The sequence below is a fragment of the Rhinolophus sinicus genome, chromosome 1 (assembly GCF_057876585.1).
Source record: "Rhinolophus sinicus isolate RSI-liver-muscle chromosome 1, RSI-T2T, whole genome shotgun sequence".
In the NCBI taxonomy this organism is placed as follows: Eukaryota; Metazoa; Chordata; class Mammalia; order Chiroptera; family Rhinolophidae; genus Rhinolophus; species Rhinolophus sinicus.
Window position 1 is genome coordinate 76,847,907 of NC_142501.1, and position 20,348 is coordinate 76,868,254.

The 20,348-nt window shown below is 35.2% G+C and overlaps 1 protein-coding gene across 17 annotated transcripts in view; it reads right to left on the reverse strand.

Moving 5' to 3' along the window:
• Positions 1-20,348, reverse strand: part of PPFIA2 (PPFI scaffold protein A2) — a 456,741-nt gene that overhangs the window by 50,873 nt on the left and 385,520 nt on the right. For all 17 annotated transcript variants that reach the window (XM_074325351.2, XM_074325350.2, XM_088800983.1 and 14 more), the window contains one exon: positions 11,287-11,380. In XM_074325351.2, coding sequence (XP_074181452.1) covers positions 11,287-11,380 — 94 coding nt within the window. The remainder of the gene's footprint in view (positions 1-11,286; positions 11,381-20,348) is intronic.

Below are 20,348 nucleotides of genomic sequence, written 5' to 3' on the forward strand. Positions count from 1 at the left end.
TAAGAACAAATGGGAAATCAGCACAACGTAACTGAGAAAATGGGAGGGAATGGTTTTAAGTAAAGAGTAGCCTCGTTTTCTGTACTAAGAAGAATGGAGGCAAGAGGTGGTGTGTATTTGGCAATGGATAATTCAGAGTACTCAGTTGTTTTCTTTATTCTCTCCCTCTAAGGTGGAATGTGAGCTCTTCTGCCGAAGATGCAGGGTTAAGGACAGTGGAAGTCTCTAACAAAGGTTGCAGAGGGTAGAAATAAGATAGGCAAAGAGGAAAATACTGGGATTACTGGGCAGTGTTGAATTTCAAATGAATCTGGTCCAAAGTCCCATGCTGTAATTTGCCCGAACAGTACAGAGGTGCCCGAATATATACATGTAGATAGAAAATTCACTGGCGGCTGTGGTTATGACACATGGATGTCACCAAATGAAAGAAGAGTAAAGGAATTTAGGAATTTTTGATTGTGGTGAAATTATGGACATGGAATATAAGCTAGATAGGGAAAGAGAGAGAGGACAGAAAGGGGCATTGGGAAAGGATAGAAATTAACACACACACACACACACACACACACACACACACACGATAGTGGAAAAAGCATGCTAAGAGGACAAACTACAGTTAGGAAGAAATTATATGTTTTAATAAGTAATTTTGGAATCGAATGACTTGGAGGTGATGACAAGATTTAGAATATGTCCATGGGAAGTATCTAACTTGGAATAGAGAATGACATTGAAAGTGATGATGAAACCATGAAACTTAAAGGCTAGGTTGTGAATTGGTAACGTGCATGTATATAAGATCACCCAGGGTAATGGCAGAAATTGCTTTGTATATAAAGATAGGTGATGGGAAACAGATAAAAATAAATGGCCAAGCACATTCCTAGTGATCCTTATAAATGAAAACAAACAAAAAAAAAAAAAAAGAAAAAGAAAAAACTGTCTCAGAAGTTTTAAGTATGGTTCATCATGACACTACTTTAGAAATAACTTTTCTCTAAAGTTAATATTGACTTCAAGTAGGTAAAGTATCTGAAATATTTTTAAGAGGTTTAGAATCTTCATTGTTCTAAGAATTTTGTTATCCATTTGCCTAGCAAACCTAATCCAGTCAAGCCCAAAATTAAAATTTTGGTTATGTAGAATCAAATAACATTTAATTGTATGCTTGTACATACATATGTATTTTTGAAAGAAAATTCTTTTGGTAAAGACAGTTTCTTTATGCAGCTCTGGCAATAGGATATGGATAATCACTGCCCTTCTTAGAAATGTGGAAACAAGGAAGAGAAGCTTGAATGGCTAATTTTAAATAACTACGGGGAGAAACCACAACTTCAATGACCTTAGGAAAAATATAATTCAGAGCTAACATAAGATCCTACATTTATTGAAACAATTATGGAGAATCCTCTCTAAATTAAGGTGTCAGCATTAAATGTACCTTAATTGGTGACTATTTTTTTTTCTTTTAAAAAAGGAACTAAATTGTCAGACACTGACTTTGTAAGTTTTACTGGAATGAATAACGTTAGATTGATTCAAGCACACATTTAAATTGCTTATTAGTGATAATCAGTATTGTTTTATCAAACTTGGAATATTATGTCTGGCTAATTATATCAGAAAAAAAGGGAATTTTATTAACATGGCTACATCTTGTGCTTTGTAACTACCTAACCCTTCCAAGTTTTAAAAAAGATGTTTGGTTTAAATATATTTGTGGCTCATTTTGAAGGATGGGATGGAATTAGCTAAAGAAACTAACTATTCTCTAGGGGGAAAAATGTGCTACTCTTCTCAGAGTATAAAGACTGAGGGATTCCTTTTTTGACTCCCTTTGTAGACCATTTAAAATAGTATAGGGTATTCAAGGTCCAGCTGAAAGACTGGACTACATAATCTTTAAATTGTGGCCTTACCCTGAGATCCTAAATAATTCAGAGAAAGGCTGGGCTTAGATCTATACTTTTGTATACCCTGGTGCCTTGAAAGCCATGTTTTCTCACTTGTGGAAGGAAACAGCAGTTTCTACCTCAAAGGTTTTATAAAAATTAAGAGAGATAATACCACGCAAAACAGGTAGAACAGCACCTAGCATATTATAACTATTCAAGGCAATTTGTAAATATGTATTACGTATAATTATCATCATTACTAAACAAAGAATGAGGAGGCAAATGGAACAGAATAGATGTACACTAGGAGACAGGAGGAATCATAAACAAGAAATTGACATTAAGTATATTAAGACAATAATATATATGGTGGGAAGTAGAGAAAGATAAAGCTGGTGAGATACACAGGGACCAGATAATGTAGGGGTTTCCAGGCTATATAAAGGCACCTGGAATTTATCTTAGGGCTGCTAGGGAATGACTGAGGCATTTTAGGCAGGTTCCAAACCACAATTTAGATGCCTCTCCTTAGCCGAAGTGTGAAGAATGGATTGCAGGAAGGCAAGACTGGAAGTAGAAAGATTGTTTTAATATGATGGTCTGAGAAAGGAAAGAAGAAAATAAACATCCCGAGGGATTTTTAAAAGAGCTAATATGTGGAGTGATGGTATATGAGTGATAGTGACAGTGTATGGTGATGGTGATACTACACGGAGGTGACAGTGATAGTAAGTAGTACATGAAGGTGCATAGACGAAGAAGAAGGATAAGGAAGAACGGGGTGAAGACGAAGCCCAGGCTTCTGGTTTGGTCTTCTGGGTAGAAGTCACTGCCCTAGTCCCTTTACAATTTTCTTCAGTTTTCTTCTTTAACCTTGAGCTCCTTCCCCATCCGGCTTCTGATCTTGAATTATTCCAAGTATAGATTTTGAGTACCTACAATATGCCAGCACTGCAAGGGTGAAAAAAGCAGAGGTTCTCCTGAGTCCGGTTCTCAGAAGTACATAGAGAACCAGAGTCTCAGGGCAGAGACAATTTAAAGAGCATGTAATCCAATCTTGCAGCCGAAAATTGAATCTCCCATATAATAATCTCGCGTGGTGGGTCTATATTGGGCAGGTCTCATGACGAACAACTCTCTTTCCAGGTGGTCAATTCTTTCTTCTCAGATCTGTGATCGCTAGCAGTTCTCACTTGAACTTTGCTTAAATTTATCTGTAACAACCTCTGCTTTCAGCCCAAGATCTTATCATGAAGCCGTAACATGCCTGATTGCTACCTTTCATAGAAGCATTTGGATCTCTGTTGTCCACACTCCTAATAATTTCTAACACTCTCTGAAGAAATGACTTGGTGTCATCTTGCTATACTGCTCGTGTTCATCTGAATATATGCTGGCTTGAATACATCTGCTTCAAGCATATTTCCCAGCAATGAACACAATTCCCGGCTACGTTTTGGCCAGTACATAGAATTTGGGCCTTATTAATTGCTTTTATGGGCACTGAAAATAATTAACTTCTTTGTCAGACATTGCTAATTTGCTCTTTTTGCAGAAACATTTTTCTTAGGACCTGCAGTTAAATTACATATTTTTATTAAAATCATTTATAAAATTGCTGATTCTGCCACCTTCTATTTCACTCGGTCATCATCGATTCATGTGTTCAGCCCCTTTGATTATAATGGTCCCATCAGTTATAAATCCATTTTGTGTCTCATTCCAATGTTATATTTAGAAGTGTCATTTAGAAAGTAAATGAAATGCCTTGCTAAACTCAATGTATGGTATTTCTACATTTCTCCTCATCTACATGTCTACAAAAATGTTTGAAAAAATGTAAGGACATAGTTTATTCTCAAGGGACTCCATTTAATCTTGGTGATCAATAATCCCCTTTCTTATTGCTCAAAAATAATCTAATAAATGTTTTACATTTAGTTGGAAAGCTAACAGTGAGGTGACCAGTCGTTAACTGAGAGAACACTTTTTAAATAACATTAGATGGTGTTAGGCTTATGGCAATTTTTCTCATTCTGTAGAAGACCCATGACTTAGAGAACGGATAATGGCCCCTGAAATAGTTAAGTGCAATATAATCGTCTTCATGTCTGTCTCCCTAAAATCATTCAAGACAAACAATATGGATTTATTTAGAAAAGGAGGTCATTCTTCTAGAGTATATAACTATCCTGAATTTTAATTTCATATTGTTAATTTTTATTTTATTTTTTCTGTTTTCCAGGGACAGAAATATGAAGTCTATATAGGACTTCTGTTCTACATAAACTGTAATCTATTAACATTTCTCTGTAGACTCAAAACAGCAGCCCTATTCCTTCCATATTATTTTTATTCCTCTAAATAGATCAAATATATTTTTATATGTGTGTGTGTATATATATATATATATGAAGGTCTGACACTTAAGTTCACGAACTTGTTGCAACGTTATTGCTAACCTTTTTTTGATATCAGAGGGATTATTCATTATTAATTTGTACCAACTAGACAAACAGTTAACCAAGTTTACTATTTGGAAGCGCTGAAAAGCCTGTGTGAAAAAGTTAGATGACCTGAACTTTTCAGCAACAATTCATGGCTCTTGCATCACGACAATGCACCAGCTCACATGGCACTGCCTGTGAGGTAGTTTTTAATCAGTAAACAAATAACTGTTTTGACCCACCCTCCCTACCCACCTGATCTGGCCCCCAATGACTTGTGTTGGTTTTTTTTACCCGAAGATAAAGGAAATATTGAAAGGAAGACATTTTGATGACATTCAGAACATCAAGGTTAATACAACGACAGCTTTGATGGCCATTCCAGAAAAAAAGTTCCAAAATGGCTTTGATGGGTGGGCCCTGGAGTGGGTGCATAGCTTCCCAAAGGGAGTACTTCGAAGGTGACCATAGTGATATTCAGCAGTGAGGTATGTAGCACTTTTTCTAGGGTGAGTTCACGAACATAATTGTCAGACCACGTATATAAAGAGCACTTTGGTTTTCTCTAGTTTTTTTATTCTTAACAAATTTCAGTGTATCTTGGCCTTTAGCCCTTGGGTATTATTATTGTTTTTAGGTTCAGGGATTTCTTATAATTGTTCGTGGTTGGAGCTAAGCTTGGAGCTAGGCATGGCAATTCATGATCAGATGGCAAGGCACTGATAGCTCTAGCTCAGTGCAGGCAGAGAAGATACACTTCTGGAGTTACAAGTAGGAAATTGGAACATATTTTGCTAGAGAAACATTGAGAACATTGCATTTAGGTTCTGAAATATTCTACACTATTAGATCTTTTGAGTTGGTTGCCCAGGAGTGTTCCCCGCCAGCCATGTCTGTAACTAAGTGAACCCTTGGCTATAGGTAATTGATCCAAGTACTGATATCTTTTCCATATTAGGCCAATCAGAAGATTTTGCCTAGGAATTTACAAATGTGAAATAGAAAATATGAGTTATTGACAACACTCCAGAGAAATATTTCATAACCTGTTATTCTTGAAAATTTAGAGTTGTCCTGTCTTGTTCTACAATGTCTGAACTCTGTAATATCTGACCAGTGAATTTCCCTTTTTGCCTTATTCAGCCAGATTGAGTTCCCACAGCATGCTTACAAAATAGACATTAATGGTGGAAGCAAAGACATTTACCTTCCATATATATCACGTTATTTAGATGGGGAAATGCATACAAAGCTTCTAACACATCTTACAAATTAAATTCTGGAATACAATCCCTTTCTAAATTTGACTTGGCACAAAGGCACTTGATAAATATTTATTAAATGATAGTTGTGGAATTTCTGTGATACCTTTAATTATAAATATTTTTCTGTGACATTTATTTTGCTTAGAGATAGGCAAACTCTGAACCTTCCAAACACCAAAGATTAGAAGCACAGAGTCTCAAAACACATTAAAGATTATGCACTGAAGGAGACCCTTAGGACCACAATGGAAATAAATTAACTAAATCTACAGAGCTTCACTTTTATGTGTTTGAAGTTCTAACATAAAGATTCATTGCTAGTGATTAATTGTAATTGCCATGCTCCAAGGATAAGACTGCTTCTCTGGGGGTTGCTGCTGATAGCTGGGTTGGAATGTTAATTTCATTTTAATGATGTAGAAAAATTGATTTCAAACATAAAATCCATTTTCATTTAGCAGTGATATCCATTCAGGAGAACATAGCAAATGTAACATCTAATAATATGTTACCTATATTATAACTAAAGATTGAAAATGATAAATTAGTCAATATGTTAATATTCATATGATATCTTTCAACTTGTGTCAAGATACACAAGATTTCAGGATGGATCTATGTACGAATAAAAATTACACAGTGTTAAAAACGCAGGAGGAAATGATAAATGTCTAAGTTTCGCATTGTCTTGTGCACCTGAAACTAATAAAAAAAAAAAATGTATCCTAACTTCAAGAAAAAAAAAAAATGCAGGAGGAAAACATCAGCAGATAAAAAAATTGAGATAAAATTTCAGAATTTATATTTCTGGAGTTAAGTATCCATTCACTGGGTCTTTGTCAGTTTTAATCTGTTCACTGCTGATCCTGGACTGTTGTGAGAGTTTGACAACTTGAACTTTGATGCCATATGTCTGTAAAAATTAGCTCCTTGGAATAAAGTTGAGTCTAGAAATGAAAATCATTTAGGTCAATGTGTGTTAAGACAGTCCAGTCTAACAAATCTTCCAATTGAAAGTATAAAGTAGAAAAAGTAGAAAAATGAAACATAAAGAAACATTCAAATAGAAACACAATTATAACATTTCTTAATCCCAAAGATAAAGAGAAAAATCTTGACCTTTCAGAGAGAGAGGAAAAATAAACCCTACATGTTATCTTATCTACGTAAGAATGACCATCAATTGACATTAGACATAACTAGAAGCAAGAAGAGTTGTACTTTCAAAGTTTTGAGGGAAAGTTATTTTAAGGGAATAGTTTTACAGTTTTGACAATTATCAATTAATTTTAGGTGTAAAATGTGCTTTCAGTGCTCTAAAGATTTAGCGAGTTTGCCACACACTCTATCATCACATTTCTAGAGAAGTGATATAGGAAATTGGTCGTTAAATATATTCCAGGAGAAAAAAAAGGTAAGAAATCTGGTAAGATTTATTACAAATATATTAAACACTGATACTTCAAAAACTACTTCTTTAGGCAAAGATGCTAATGACATAAAATGGATTTCCTTCCTTGTGAATTCATAGTCGTTAATTCCAGAGTAACATATTTATAGAATCATAATATTGTAGATGCTATTTTTAAGGAGAGTTGAGGCTTATACTTTTGCATCTTAGAAGCCTGTGACTATCCCCTTCTTTCTGTGTCAGGTAAGTTTATCTAATTTGCAGGTTCAGTTTTAGGAAACCCCTATTTTAGCCATATACCAAAGTCATTTTCTAATAGCTCTTTCAGTAATAAACCTGACATGTTATCTCTAACTGTCTGACTCCTTTGTCTATTATGAAATATATTCTAAACTTAGGCAAAGAACAGAGTTTCTATTTACCAAGTCATAAAATCCCATATCTATATTCTAAGTGAAATTCAGGGATTCATGGAGTTAAAGAACATTCACAAATTGAGGTTTCTGATGGACCAGACCATGAAAGGTTTTGACCTTGCAGTAACTTCTGTTGTGCCATGCAGTTATTTTTTGTAGTTGTGGTTGACTTTAATTGGCCATCCTGAACAGGTAGGTTTTGGTTTTAGCCTAAGATGTCGGCTGGTGAGCTAAGAAAGGGAAATATATTCTTGAAGATCAGGATGACCAGTATTAGAGGTAAGAGGTAAAGTTCCTAGGTTCAGTTACTTGTAGTGAGTCTAAGACATGGAGATGTTTAGTTTGTGTTAAATCAGAAAAGATGCTTGTTGTCCAGTGAAATAAAATAAAAGAAGATGGACAAGATCTCAGAAAGTAGTGACATTCTAAAGGGAGCCCACATTGAGAAAACTATGGAAAATTAAATTTTTCATATGAACATACATATTAAGAATAATAAGTGACTCAATCCTTAAAGATTAGGAGAGCTATACCACGAGGCTACAGAGAAAGCAGTCAAATTTTAATGGGAAAGATCAGAAAAATGAATGTAAAGTACTAAAAGAATTAATAGATGGTTTCAGTTTGACACAATTATGGAACTGAAGCTTTAAAGGAAAGCAGAGATAAGGCACAGTAAAAGTGAACTAGGCAGACCTATAGACCTATTTTGGGCCTAGGTTAGAAGAATAGCACCTGCATTATAATACCCAACTCAAGAAGGTGAAGGTTGACAAGAGTATTTTGATCAGATCCAGCATTGTTGATTTTCTATTTCTCATCACAGGACAATAGCTAGAAATATAAGAAAAACAAATAACTTTACCAGAAAGCAAAGTAAAAGTAGAATAAAGTAGGAACACAGATTTAGTTCGCTGGTCTAACCGACACGTGTTCAATTTTCTGGATGACAAATTGTACCTCAAATCAGACCTTTCTTTGGGATTGGCAACATGACAAGTTTTTGAACTTTGCAAGAATTTGGAATGTCTCGAATGCTGCTCTCCGAAAGTATCTGCCCCATATGGTTTTTAAAAATGTGTCACAACTAACGTTTTTAGAGAAATAACTTCCAATTAAATTTAAATTCACAGATTGCCAATTATGAATACCTGATATCCTAGAAAAGTTGAAAATAAGATTTTTCTCCAGGTCTGCCAATTTCCAGAATCTAATGAATCTTTGGTATTAACTTTGGGACAGTGAACATAGATCTAAGTTAAGTACTTTGTCCTGGAAACATGATAGTTTTTGGCTAAAGGCTAGAATAGAAAAACAACTGGTAGAAAATCACAGACATGACAACTCTGCACGTGCAACCTATTGTGTTCGACTTTTTTAAAGAAGTTGCTCCATTTTGGGCTTTGTTTATCTTTTCAATAAAATGTACTTGAATTGTTTTTGCCATCTTGGAAGACTAATAAAAATGAAATTTTAACACAGAAAATAGTATTTCTTGAAGCACACTTTAAAAGGATAGGGTATTTTTTTGGATAAAAAAGCAAAATGGACTTGTTTAAATGAAAATTTAAATATTTTAGAAAATTTAAGAATAAGTGGTCAATGTTTAATAATAAATAACAAAAATTTGATATAAATAAATTTTGAAACTATATAATCTAAAAATAATTTGTCTTGTCTGTCTTATAAAACTTATGACATGAAGACACTTCACAGGTTGGTAACTCAGAAACCATGCTATAGTGTCATGCAATTCCTGAATAAGTGTTAGGACTTATTTATATAAGTGTCACAAATACTAGTTATATATTTATGCTCATTGGGTTGTTGCTAAGGGATAGAAAACAAGAGAAATACTTCTGTCCCTCCATTATTTAACTCTGCCGGACACATTTTAACCCAAATGCTACTATTTTTATAGGAACTAATTATACTAACTAATGTTAGCTTTTACTTTATTAAAGAATGTTCTTAATATTCTTCTTATATTAAAGTCAAGTATTCTGTTTAATACATTTTAAAATCTTATTTTGCCAAAACATATTGCAAAATAAAACTCAAAAGTCAAGCATAGTAAGATCTTCAAACTCAGTCCAGAACTAAAATCAGTTTCTGATTGGGATGGTATTTAGGATTTGAGAAATAATTCCATAAAATTAGTATCAAATCAACCCACAGTATGCAAAATTAATAACAGGTAAACTCTAACTCCAAGTATTTTATTTTAAAAATCATTGTATAATTGCAATGTTTAACTTTAGTTGCTCTTAAAAAGGACATTTGACTTGGTCCATAAATGGCCAATGAACTGTCACGACGTGCCTCAGCATGAGCCATGCAGTGTGAGAGCTGGCCAGACTGCCATTATATGTAAACAGTTCACTGGGAAAAATAAAAATTAACTTTAAGAGAAATAAACCAAGTCCATTAGCCAGGCTGAGTTTTGACTATTCTTATTAATTTAGACTTGAAGTAATTTTAAGCGAATAAAATTGAAAATCCTTTACACTTGAAATACAATTTTAAAGGATATATCAAAGGACAATTTTTTTTAGAATTTTTTTCTCATTAAATAACCATAAAATTAAATATAACATTCCTTAATTGGAATAAATAAATTAAGAGATTTCATGCAGATTGTGAGAATATTTAAATGTATAGCATGAGTGATAAATAACTAAAGAGATAATATTTATATAATATACTAGTATGGAATGTGACAAAATATTTAATAATATTTGAAAAAATAATGCTCTCCATTGTCACCCCAATAAATTTAATTAAAAAGAAAATAATGCTCTCAAGGTCACTTCTCTTTTCTGCACAGTATTTCTGCTACTGAATTTGGATGAATACCTAATTTTAGTAAGTAGCAAAATAAAACAATTAGGCTAGTGAGTTGTTCTGCAATTTGTAAGTATATAGTTCCTCCTTACTAGTAAACATCTGCAAAGCAAGAGAGATGGCAGAATAGGAAGTGAATTGATTAGTCTGAATGCTATAACCGTGAGAGCATATCATCTTAAATGACGACAGCAGTGAACATTTGAATGTATTACAGAATTGTACACTTGAAACCTATGTAACCTTACAAGCCACCCCAATAAACTTTAATTAAACAAAAAAAGGAAAGAAAGTGAGGAAAAGGAGTAACTGGACAACAGATTCTGGAATAAAGGGAAATTCTTTGGCTTTTAAAGAACATGTTCTAAAGATAATATTATGTCACTGAAAATGTTACTATGTATTTAAAAATATGTTATTAATAGGCCCTGCTTTGGAACAACTGTTGAGACTCAAAATTTGCCAATTTTGCAAGTCATTTAAATGTTCCATATTATATGTGAATGAAAAGATACACTACCAGTTTCTTAACAGATGCAAAACAATCTGCTGTGAGTCTATAATTAGTTTATATTCAATCAGTTAGAGAAATATTCTTTTAAATACGGCATTTTAAGAGGAGATACGAGAAGAAACACGACTTTAGATGGTATGCTTTCTCATTTTATCATACCAATTCAATACTGAATTTAACATCAAATAGAATATTACATTACTTGTAAGGCTGCAATTGAAATATTTTAAATATAATTGCGTTTTGAAATAAAATGCTTTGGTATCTTAAAGGAACTGTTTATTTCTATCACAGGCCATTTTTTAAATATTCATTTAACACTAGCCCATTAGACCAGGCAACATGAGCACTGAATAATTTTAGGGCTCACCATGACAATATTGACCTCAGTCTGTTTTCTTTCCAACTACTCTCTCTTTACGTTCCCCAGAAGCAACAATAGGAGTAAATTAAATTTAGAAAAAGGAGGAAAACATCTGCAAACCTACTTTTTCTTCAGTCTTCTATCCTTCTCGGCTTGAGTTCCAAGTTTGCCTAACCCCAGGGACTCCTGAGCTGCAGCTTCAGTCTCCATAAAGCCTCCTGTGAAGAAGTAACTATTCACATTACATTGGATACGTTGAATTAATTCTGAAATTAAATTCTTAAAAGTTGTTTTAAATAACTGTTTAGTATCACATTATTTTTTTCCTTTTTTCAAAATAAAGATATTTCCAAACCAACATGCATGCAAAAAATGGCATGGGTACATGCATAAACGTACACTGAGAGAATGAACAGTAAAAGTACCTGTTATACTATTCAATGACACCTAGTAGCAACATAATACATATGGCCTATATATGGACAAACATGTGAATATATAGCTTGCAACCCTCTCAGTCTCTTTTTCTACTTTTGTTATGAAAACTAAGAGTAAAGACATGTGTTTTTCAACATTAAAAAAATTCAAAATATTTTACGTATGATAGGATAAATGATAGCTCAATGAGTAGAAACTCAGGTGTATGTCTTTAATTCCAAGTCAAGAAAATAGAGAGGCATTCCCTGACTTCCAAAAATTTTCATACCCTTCTAGAACTCTCTTTTGCCACCTGCCTGACTCCTATATTCAATACAAACCTTACTTCCAGAATGTCCTATGTTCCGGCAGATTTGGTTTTGTTTTCTAAAATGTATAGCAATACCTGGAAAAATATTTAAGTCTTTCTTTAAAAGACCCTGGTAATAATTGTTTTACCCAGTAGTTAATGATGTATTTGGGCTAGTGGCAATTTTATTGGCTTTGTAATATATACAATAAATGTAACCTTGGAATGAAAGAAGAGAAAAAGAAAAGTGATAGGCATCAAACACAGAATTACACATTTTACAATGCAAGTATTTAGTTCAGAATACCTAAACATATAATTAATTCATACATTATCTGTTATAATTGAAAAATGAGAACTTAATCCTGGGCTCTGTTTTCTCTTTGGTATTTATTCCATGTAGAAAAAATGAAAAATGCTCACTATTTTTAATTGGGTTAAGATAGATAGATAGATAGATAGATAGATAGATAGATAGATAGATAGATAGAGATAGAGATAGAGATAGAGATAGAGATATATATTTAATGAAGGGATTTATACTGCAATTAAGTTCAAGATTAGGTGGAAAGATTTAAGATAATACTAACTCTTACGAAGACTACACAAAAATTTTTACCAATATATCAGCAAATAAGAACTATTAAAGACAACTTTTACCCTGGTCATTGATGGATATTTCCTTATTTATCATTTGCGAGACTTGACCAGAGATAAGTTTTGTTGTTACTGTTTTTCATAATTTATTTCAGTAAATAATTTGTAATACTAGATAATATTAATTCTGGAGCATTGCTATAATGAGTTAATCTATAGCCTAGTAACTCTGTTACTAAACTGGGTAATTATAAGAAAGTTCTCTTTAATTGAAAACACATTGATTGCTCTCTAGATCTTATTCAGGGAATCATAGTTTGGGGACCAAAATTTATTTTATTCAATTATGCACTTGTGCAATTTACACTTAAATAATTTTTTTATTATGAAAGATTTTCATTGTTGGTATCATTAGGAAAACCAACCATGAGCTGACTAAAGTACTCGAGAGGATCATTTTCAAATGTGGAATTTTCCATTACGCACAGTGAGTGAATATTTTCATTTTATTTCTCTCATAAGTATACTTGCCTTACTGTACTTCCATCAATTATATTAATCACGATCTGCAATTAACAATAAAATTGTTCTCTTGAAACGGAAATGGAAATGATTAATTCACTTGAAAGTTACAAAATTCTTCAGCAGTCCAGATGGGGATGTACACCCATTCAAAACAGTAAGACATTCTCAACCACCAGGTGATTGTATCAATTAGGCTTTTTATTTTCTGAGCAAAGAACAACTAAATTATGATGTAAATTTTATCAAGAACCCAACATTTTAGTTATATAAACAGAACATTTTTAAAAGTAAAAGCTCTAGAAAAGAAAAAAAGCTCTAAAAGAATTGTGTGAGTCAAAACTAGACCCAGAAAATAACAGACATTAGAGTTTCCTTCTCATAAATATGAGTCATAAAAATAAAAAGCAAGAGGATCTTAGAAATACTCTGAATACTTCAAAATCTAATACGCTTTGAATAAAAGATTTAATAGAGAATTGTGGCCATATCCTGTTTGAAAATGCCAACAGAGAACGACACTTAAGGCCATAGTAGGTAAAATTATTTTTAAGCATCACATGTAGGAACATACCCTTAGGTAGGATCAAAAGTCTAATTATGTGCATATTTTCAGCCCAATTAAACTATTTCTAGATGAGAACATTCTTTCCTAGAATTTATCCAGCTACCCCATGAATTTCCGGTTCATCTTTCCACATACCTGACAAGCCAACTGGTAAGGATGACCTCGGCCAAACCAGTTTATGAACTCTTTAATGATATGGATGATTATCTAAATCTGTGAGAGTTTGCCTCATTTTGTGCAGCTATCAGGAGGCTCCTAAGGTTGTGTGTACTTTAGGAATATCTATTCACCTGTATCAATATTTTATTCACCAGTCATATGTGGCTACTGAGCACTAGAAATGTGGCTAGTCCAAATTAAATACTGTAAGTATAAAATATGCACAAGATTTTGAAAACTGAGTACAAAAATACAGAGAGTGCCAAAACAATGTAGAAAGGAAAACTATATTAAAATTGTAATAAAAAAATTGTAATACTCAATATACATTGGTAACAAAAGATGAATACAAGTCACGTTTGACTTCTGCAATTACAAGAGGTGCTCAAAGTGGTTACCATCAGTGTCCAGACACTTCTGATGATGGCAAACTACTGCTTGAGCAATGCTGATCAAGGATCCACTTGCATACATTTTTTTGGCACCCCCGGTATAAAAAATAGTATAAAATTAACACTTTTATATTGATTACATGTTGAAATGATGTTTTTGTATATTGGTTTAAATAAAATTAAGGATGACATATGTGACTCCCATTGTGGTTTGCATTATATTTCTGTTGGCAGTGCTATATACTAGTGGTTCTTAACAGGGGGCAGTATTTATCCCCAGAGAGAGTGTAAATATTTACGTATGTTGGTGGGGAGAGGGGGTTGCATTTTCAGACATTACAATGACTGAAAACTGTAATTGATATATATCTATATATCTATCTATATATATCTATCTATCTATCTATCTATCTATCTATCTATCTATCTATCTATCTATCTATTAAGTAGAGGACAAGGATTCTAAACATTCTCAATGAGTTGAGAATTCTTTAGCTTGTCCAACTTCTGAAAATGGCAAGTGCCTGTGATGAGAAACCCTGGCTTGGGGAAGCTAGAGCTTACACGTTCTCCAGGAGATCCATTAGCAATGTGGGGAGAGCACCATTCACTCTACCCACCTGATGGCAGAAGGTGCCCTGGCATAGAAGGTTTGAGTCTCACGATTCAGTGGATACTCAGATGATAAACTGCACATCACCTTGTCTGTGTTCCCCTAGTGGATGAACATATAAAAGCCCAAGCCCAAATCCTTGCCCTTGTTCCCTGAGCTAGTATTTATCACTCAGGTGTACTTACTTTTTAAGGTCTTTGAGGACTTGAAAGTGTTGGAGACAGGGCCACAACAGGGCCACTCCTAGGGTGTGAGGGGCTCAATCAAGTATTAATTTTCCATATATACATTTGAGTAACCCCAATTCAGTGAGGCAAAAATCTAGTGGTCCAATCTTATACGATATCATTCTGGCCAGGAGGAGTAAATGAGTCACTTGACAGAGCTCCCTCCTGGAACCAAGGCCACTGGTCCAGAACAACCCCATAGGTGCAAGTTTCTGGGCTCCCCAGGACATCTGGTCAACCTCAGACATGGAGTAGACAGTTAAGGAGTAACCTGATGGGGAGAAAGCGGGACTCAGGTCCACATAGTTTAGTCAGATTAGATGACCCTGCCTCCCTGGCAGGTCCCAGGGTCTGAAAAGTAACAGACAATTTCAATGCTTCTAGTAATAAGAATGACAGAGGTCTAGGTCTTGGCTGAGGGTGCTCTGCCCAGGTAGCACTGCCAGAGCCAGCCTCTCCCAGGCATCAGATGGAAGCTCTTAGAGAATTTCAAGGAAGGTGTTTCAGTGTGAAGTTTCCTAACACCCAGCCTGAGGAGTTCAAGAAAGGAGACTCCATATGCCCACATCTGTATGTGGTACTGGTTGGATATATGTGTCCGTTTGGGATGTGAAGGCAAGTATCTCTATGTTGCCTGGGCCTCAGATTTCATTCAAAATCATTTATTTAATTTGGTCCTTGAGGTATAAGTCTGGAGAAATTTCTGATCAAAATCCACATTTCAGTAAAGGTCTCTGCATCTCCATTTTTCTAGCAGAGGATCCTTTATTGGATAAAAAAGGGAGGTCTAACTCCAGAGAAACTAAGACTATAATCTGTTTATGACCGGTAGCTTCATCTTTCTGTCATTTGACCTCCCTTCAGTATTATCCATACCACTCATTTTGTATTTAGACATACTTGAATTGATTAATGGTTACTTTATTATTTCATGTCTGTTAGTCTGTCAGCTCTGTGGAGGGTGCATCTGGGGGCAGTGCGTTGCTCATAAAGAGAATGTAAAAAAATGGACTCAGAATTGAAGCAAAATACTGCTTTCTTCAAAGAAAGGGCCTTCCATCAGGAGGAGAGTCATCTCTAATTGATACATTATTACATCTGTTGGTTCCATAGCATCTAGGAACAATTTAAGTTTCTGGGTAAAGGCCAGCACAGCCACCCAAATTTTATGTGCAGAAATGTGCCTGCTAAATAATGCTGATGTAATGTTGAGTCTGTTTTTCTCACTGTGAAATTATTTTCTGCATTACGCTGATTATAGCAAGCCAATGACTTTGGACAATAAAGGAAAGGGTAATGCAATTTAGCATGCAAACATATTTATGAAGTGTATTGTTTATCCTATGCATTTAAGGGAAATTTGTAAAAGTAGTTTCTTTATTTTTTTAAGTCAATCATATGCTCATTTTATATATCTGTAATTGGGGATTCTGCCTGTTCAAAATTAATACATTTTTATCTTTTTACTGTTTTTTGCATAGCTTTACTATAGTATTTGGTTCTATTTGTTCAATTCTCCATTCTTGAAAATTTCTGTTTTTTTTATTTTATTTCTGTTTCCTCTCTTGCAACGCCTGTCAATGGCCTCTTTACTCATCAAATTAACTTTTAACATCAGCTAGGCTGGTCATGCATATTCTGTTCTTTTTTTTCTTTATAGTCATTATTAGTAGGGCTCTCTGAAGACCCAGGAGAGCTGCTGTTTCCCAGATGGTAACCAATGCATGTTAAGATCACATGCAGCAGACCATTCTCTCAGGAGTAGTACAAATTTTAACATCTCTGTCTCTTTTTCACACGCTATCACCATTTTCCTAACTTAGTAGGCTGACTGTGGTGTGGTCCCTGGTTGCTCAAACTCCAGCTTCTGCTTGGATACTTCACCACGGAGCTTAGATCATTTCATTCATAGGCTTGTCTCTGTTTCAGGTTGTTGTCCCCAATCTCTGCCATTTCCAGTCTCTCTACAACTAGGTAACATAACCCTCAGTTCCGATCATTTATTTTCTTTGCTTGATAATTTAGTCTCACACTCCTGACTGCAGCCAATATCCACTTCCTAACTCACCACAGAAAAGACCCACATTCCTCTTAGAGTTTGTTCTTTCATGTGGCGTCAGTACACTTTTCTCAGGGATAAGTTCTATTTGTGACTCTAACTTGACACCTTTTCAATTCTGTAGGACAAGTGCACTTAGATGTTCTAGTAGAATCAAATATATCCTGTAAGAGAAAAATTAATAATCTGATTGACAATCTGCTCCTCAATGACAATATGTCTGTACCCTTTACTGTTGCTTTGTTCTTTACTTTTTTGTGCATTTATATGTAATATCCTAAAGAAGTTGAAACTTCCTGAAATAAATGTTTTTAATTTCATGAAGTCACCAAGCTTGCTCCACAGGACTGGGAGCTCAGTGAGTTATGTTTTGACTGAAATAATCCCAAGAGTATATGGCATGGAGAGCTAGACCAGGAAGTAAAGGCGAGGAACCAATACCAGCTCTCTTCCAAGCAGCTGCTTTGCCTCGATGATTATTAAAATCATCTCAGTTTCTATATAGTATATAGCATGTGGGCCATTACAGGATCTTGAGATATCTTCTTACTCTAAAAGTTTAATTTTAAAAATACAAATGCCATTTTACAGTAAACTCATGGTACATGTTTTGTAAAAAAAAAAAAAAAAGTGCAGTCAGATATAAGGCTTAAATGTTGGAGCTTCACAGAATCAAGATTTATGAAGATTGAAGTAGATCTGAGAGTTCATGAGCTCTAATCACCTTGCCTATGTTTGGATCCCCTCCAGAACTGTCTTCCCAGGTTTTACCTAGCTTTTACTTGACAATCTCCAGTGACAAAGAACTCATTACCCCATAAGCTAGTTCTCTGGATATAATTCTGACACCCCAGAGTTCTTTCTGACATCGAGGTGAAGTCAGTCTTTCTATAACTTTAACACTTTGGTTATAATTTCAACAAAGAAAAAGCCAGTAGCTCTTCCACATAACAGCTCTTTAAATATTTGTAATAAGACATCCAGATGGGTCATCAAGAAGAATAAACACACCCATTGACTCCTCCAGATTTTAATCCTCTACCTCAGCTTAATCCTCCCTTCCAAGCCTCCTCCAAGTTTATGATCTGCCTCTGAAAGTGTAGTGATCAGAAAGGGATACTATCCCTTAGTTGTTTTCTTACCACAGCAGAGTAGAATGGAAAAGTATGTTTCTTTTTATCCTAATACTATGTCTACTAATGCCTACATGTATTGATTAATATATTGACTCAGAGTCACGTGAAACTTGTAAATTTTTCTTAAATTTATAAAATGCCTCCAGGAGCTATATTTTTATAGTGAGATATTTGGGATTCCCTATATTTCACCTTTTTCCGGATAGTCTTTAGAAATAACACAATTTTTTTTTTTTTGCATTTGTGATTCCTCTCCATATCAGTAATCCACATATCAGATACCTGTACTGTTAAAATGTTTGTATCCAAGTGATTGGGATGCGTTGACTGAGGAGAGAGTAGTTTGAACCATGGCACTGGAAGCCTTGATCCAAGGCGGCATCACTCATTCATTGGCACTATTACTAGAGAGTTATTCAACCAGCTACAATTCCCACCCAATTTTTCCATCACCCAGACCCTGTTTTGAAATCTAATCCACAGGGATGTCAGAAGTCACGCTTGCCACTACCTTTCTTGTTCTGTTTCTGAGCAAGATTGTCAATAAAACAAATGAGCTTCATTTGACATGACTATTTGTAACACAGCTTAATTTGCTTTGTTTCAAAATAGGTTAGTGCTTTCAAATAAAATGAAAAGTCAAACCAATCGGGATTCTAATTACCGATGCATAATCATGGATCTTGGGGTTCAGTACCCTGTCCCTAGTTGTTCTGACAGGCAACATAGAAGGCAAACTTTTCTGGGCCAGAAACACAGTGAAGTTTTTTGATGTTTATGTTACTACCCATCTTACTAAAGTGAAAGCTTTTTGATGCCAACAGCCATGCTTTAACCTTTTTTAAAGTCCATGGTCAATATTCTGCACTTAATAGTGATTCCACTTATTCACTCAAAGTAGGAATAAATAAATGGTTTTAAATTATCTATGTTCTTCCCCCTGCCCCCCCTCATTAAAATTGCAACTTTCATGTGCTTCAATGATCTCTAGCTAATGCCTCTTTTCTGGGTGAAATCTTTCTCTTTAAGTAAGCAGATACAGGCAAACGTGAGTTTTTAAATAGATCTATTTTTTTTGTTTGCGGAGGGTGGTCAGTTAGGGACAGCTGCTGAGAGTGAACGCTGGCCAGGAGGTGTTAACTGTGAAACACTCCAGGCAGGAGGCAGAGTGTGTGCAAAAACTCTGAGGCTGGAGAGGTTGCATCAGTCACTCAGGAGTTCTGCTCCTAGGTATAATGCCCGTGGCCAGGGAAACGTGTGATACAGCCCTGTGCTCCCAGAGCCTGAGCTGGAATGGGCCTAGCATGTCTGACAGGAGAATGGATGAATGTGTGTGACCCACGCACACAACACTATACAGCCATGGGAATGCATGAGCCCCGGCCACTCCCAGGAGGTGAGTGAGTCGCCCAGGCAGCCAGTCCCCAAAGCGGGCACATATCATAATCCATCTGAATGCAGTAAAACAGGTTAACTCAATGCCTCAGCTGAGAGGCGCCCACCTGGAAGTTAAACTATGAGGCCCAGCAGGACATGATTGTCATAAACGTCAGGGTACTGTCACCCTGGGGAGAGGGCTTGTTGTCAGGAGGGACACCAGTGGCTTCTGGACTGCTGGAAATGTCCCATTTACTGACTAGAGTGGTGAATACAGGGCCATACTATAGTGATCTTTAAACTGTATACATACACGTATATACACACATGTATGTACATATATTTTGTATGTATCTACTGTTTAAGCCTGGAGGTAGGGTGTCATATGTATAAGAAAAAAAAGGAATTGATAACCATGTTTGAAGGTTAAGTCACCAGTAAGATTCCATGATGACAGCTACAGTCATTCTGGTTCTGGTGCTGACGCACAACACGGTCTCACTGTGCTTTGGCAGTTCCCAGTCCAGCAAGAGGCAGGTCACTGTGAGACCCTGTAGCTCTTGCTGTCCCGTTCGTGTTGCCCCTAGAATCCCAGCCTGCAACACGGCTGGCTTTGGGGAATGCCTGGAAGGAGCGATGTATACAGAGTACCGTGTTTCTCTGAAAATAAGACCTAGCCAGGCAATCAGCTCTAACGTATCTTTTGGAGCAAAAATTAATATAAGACCTGGTCTTATTTTACTATAATATAACGGGTGTAATATAACGGGTATAATATAATATAATATAAAATAATATAATATAATACA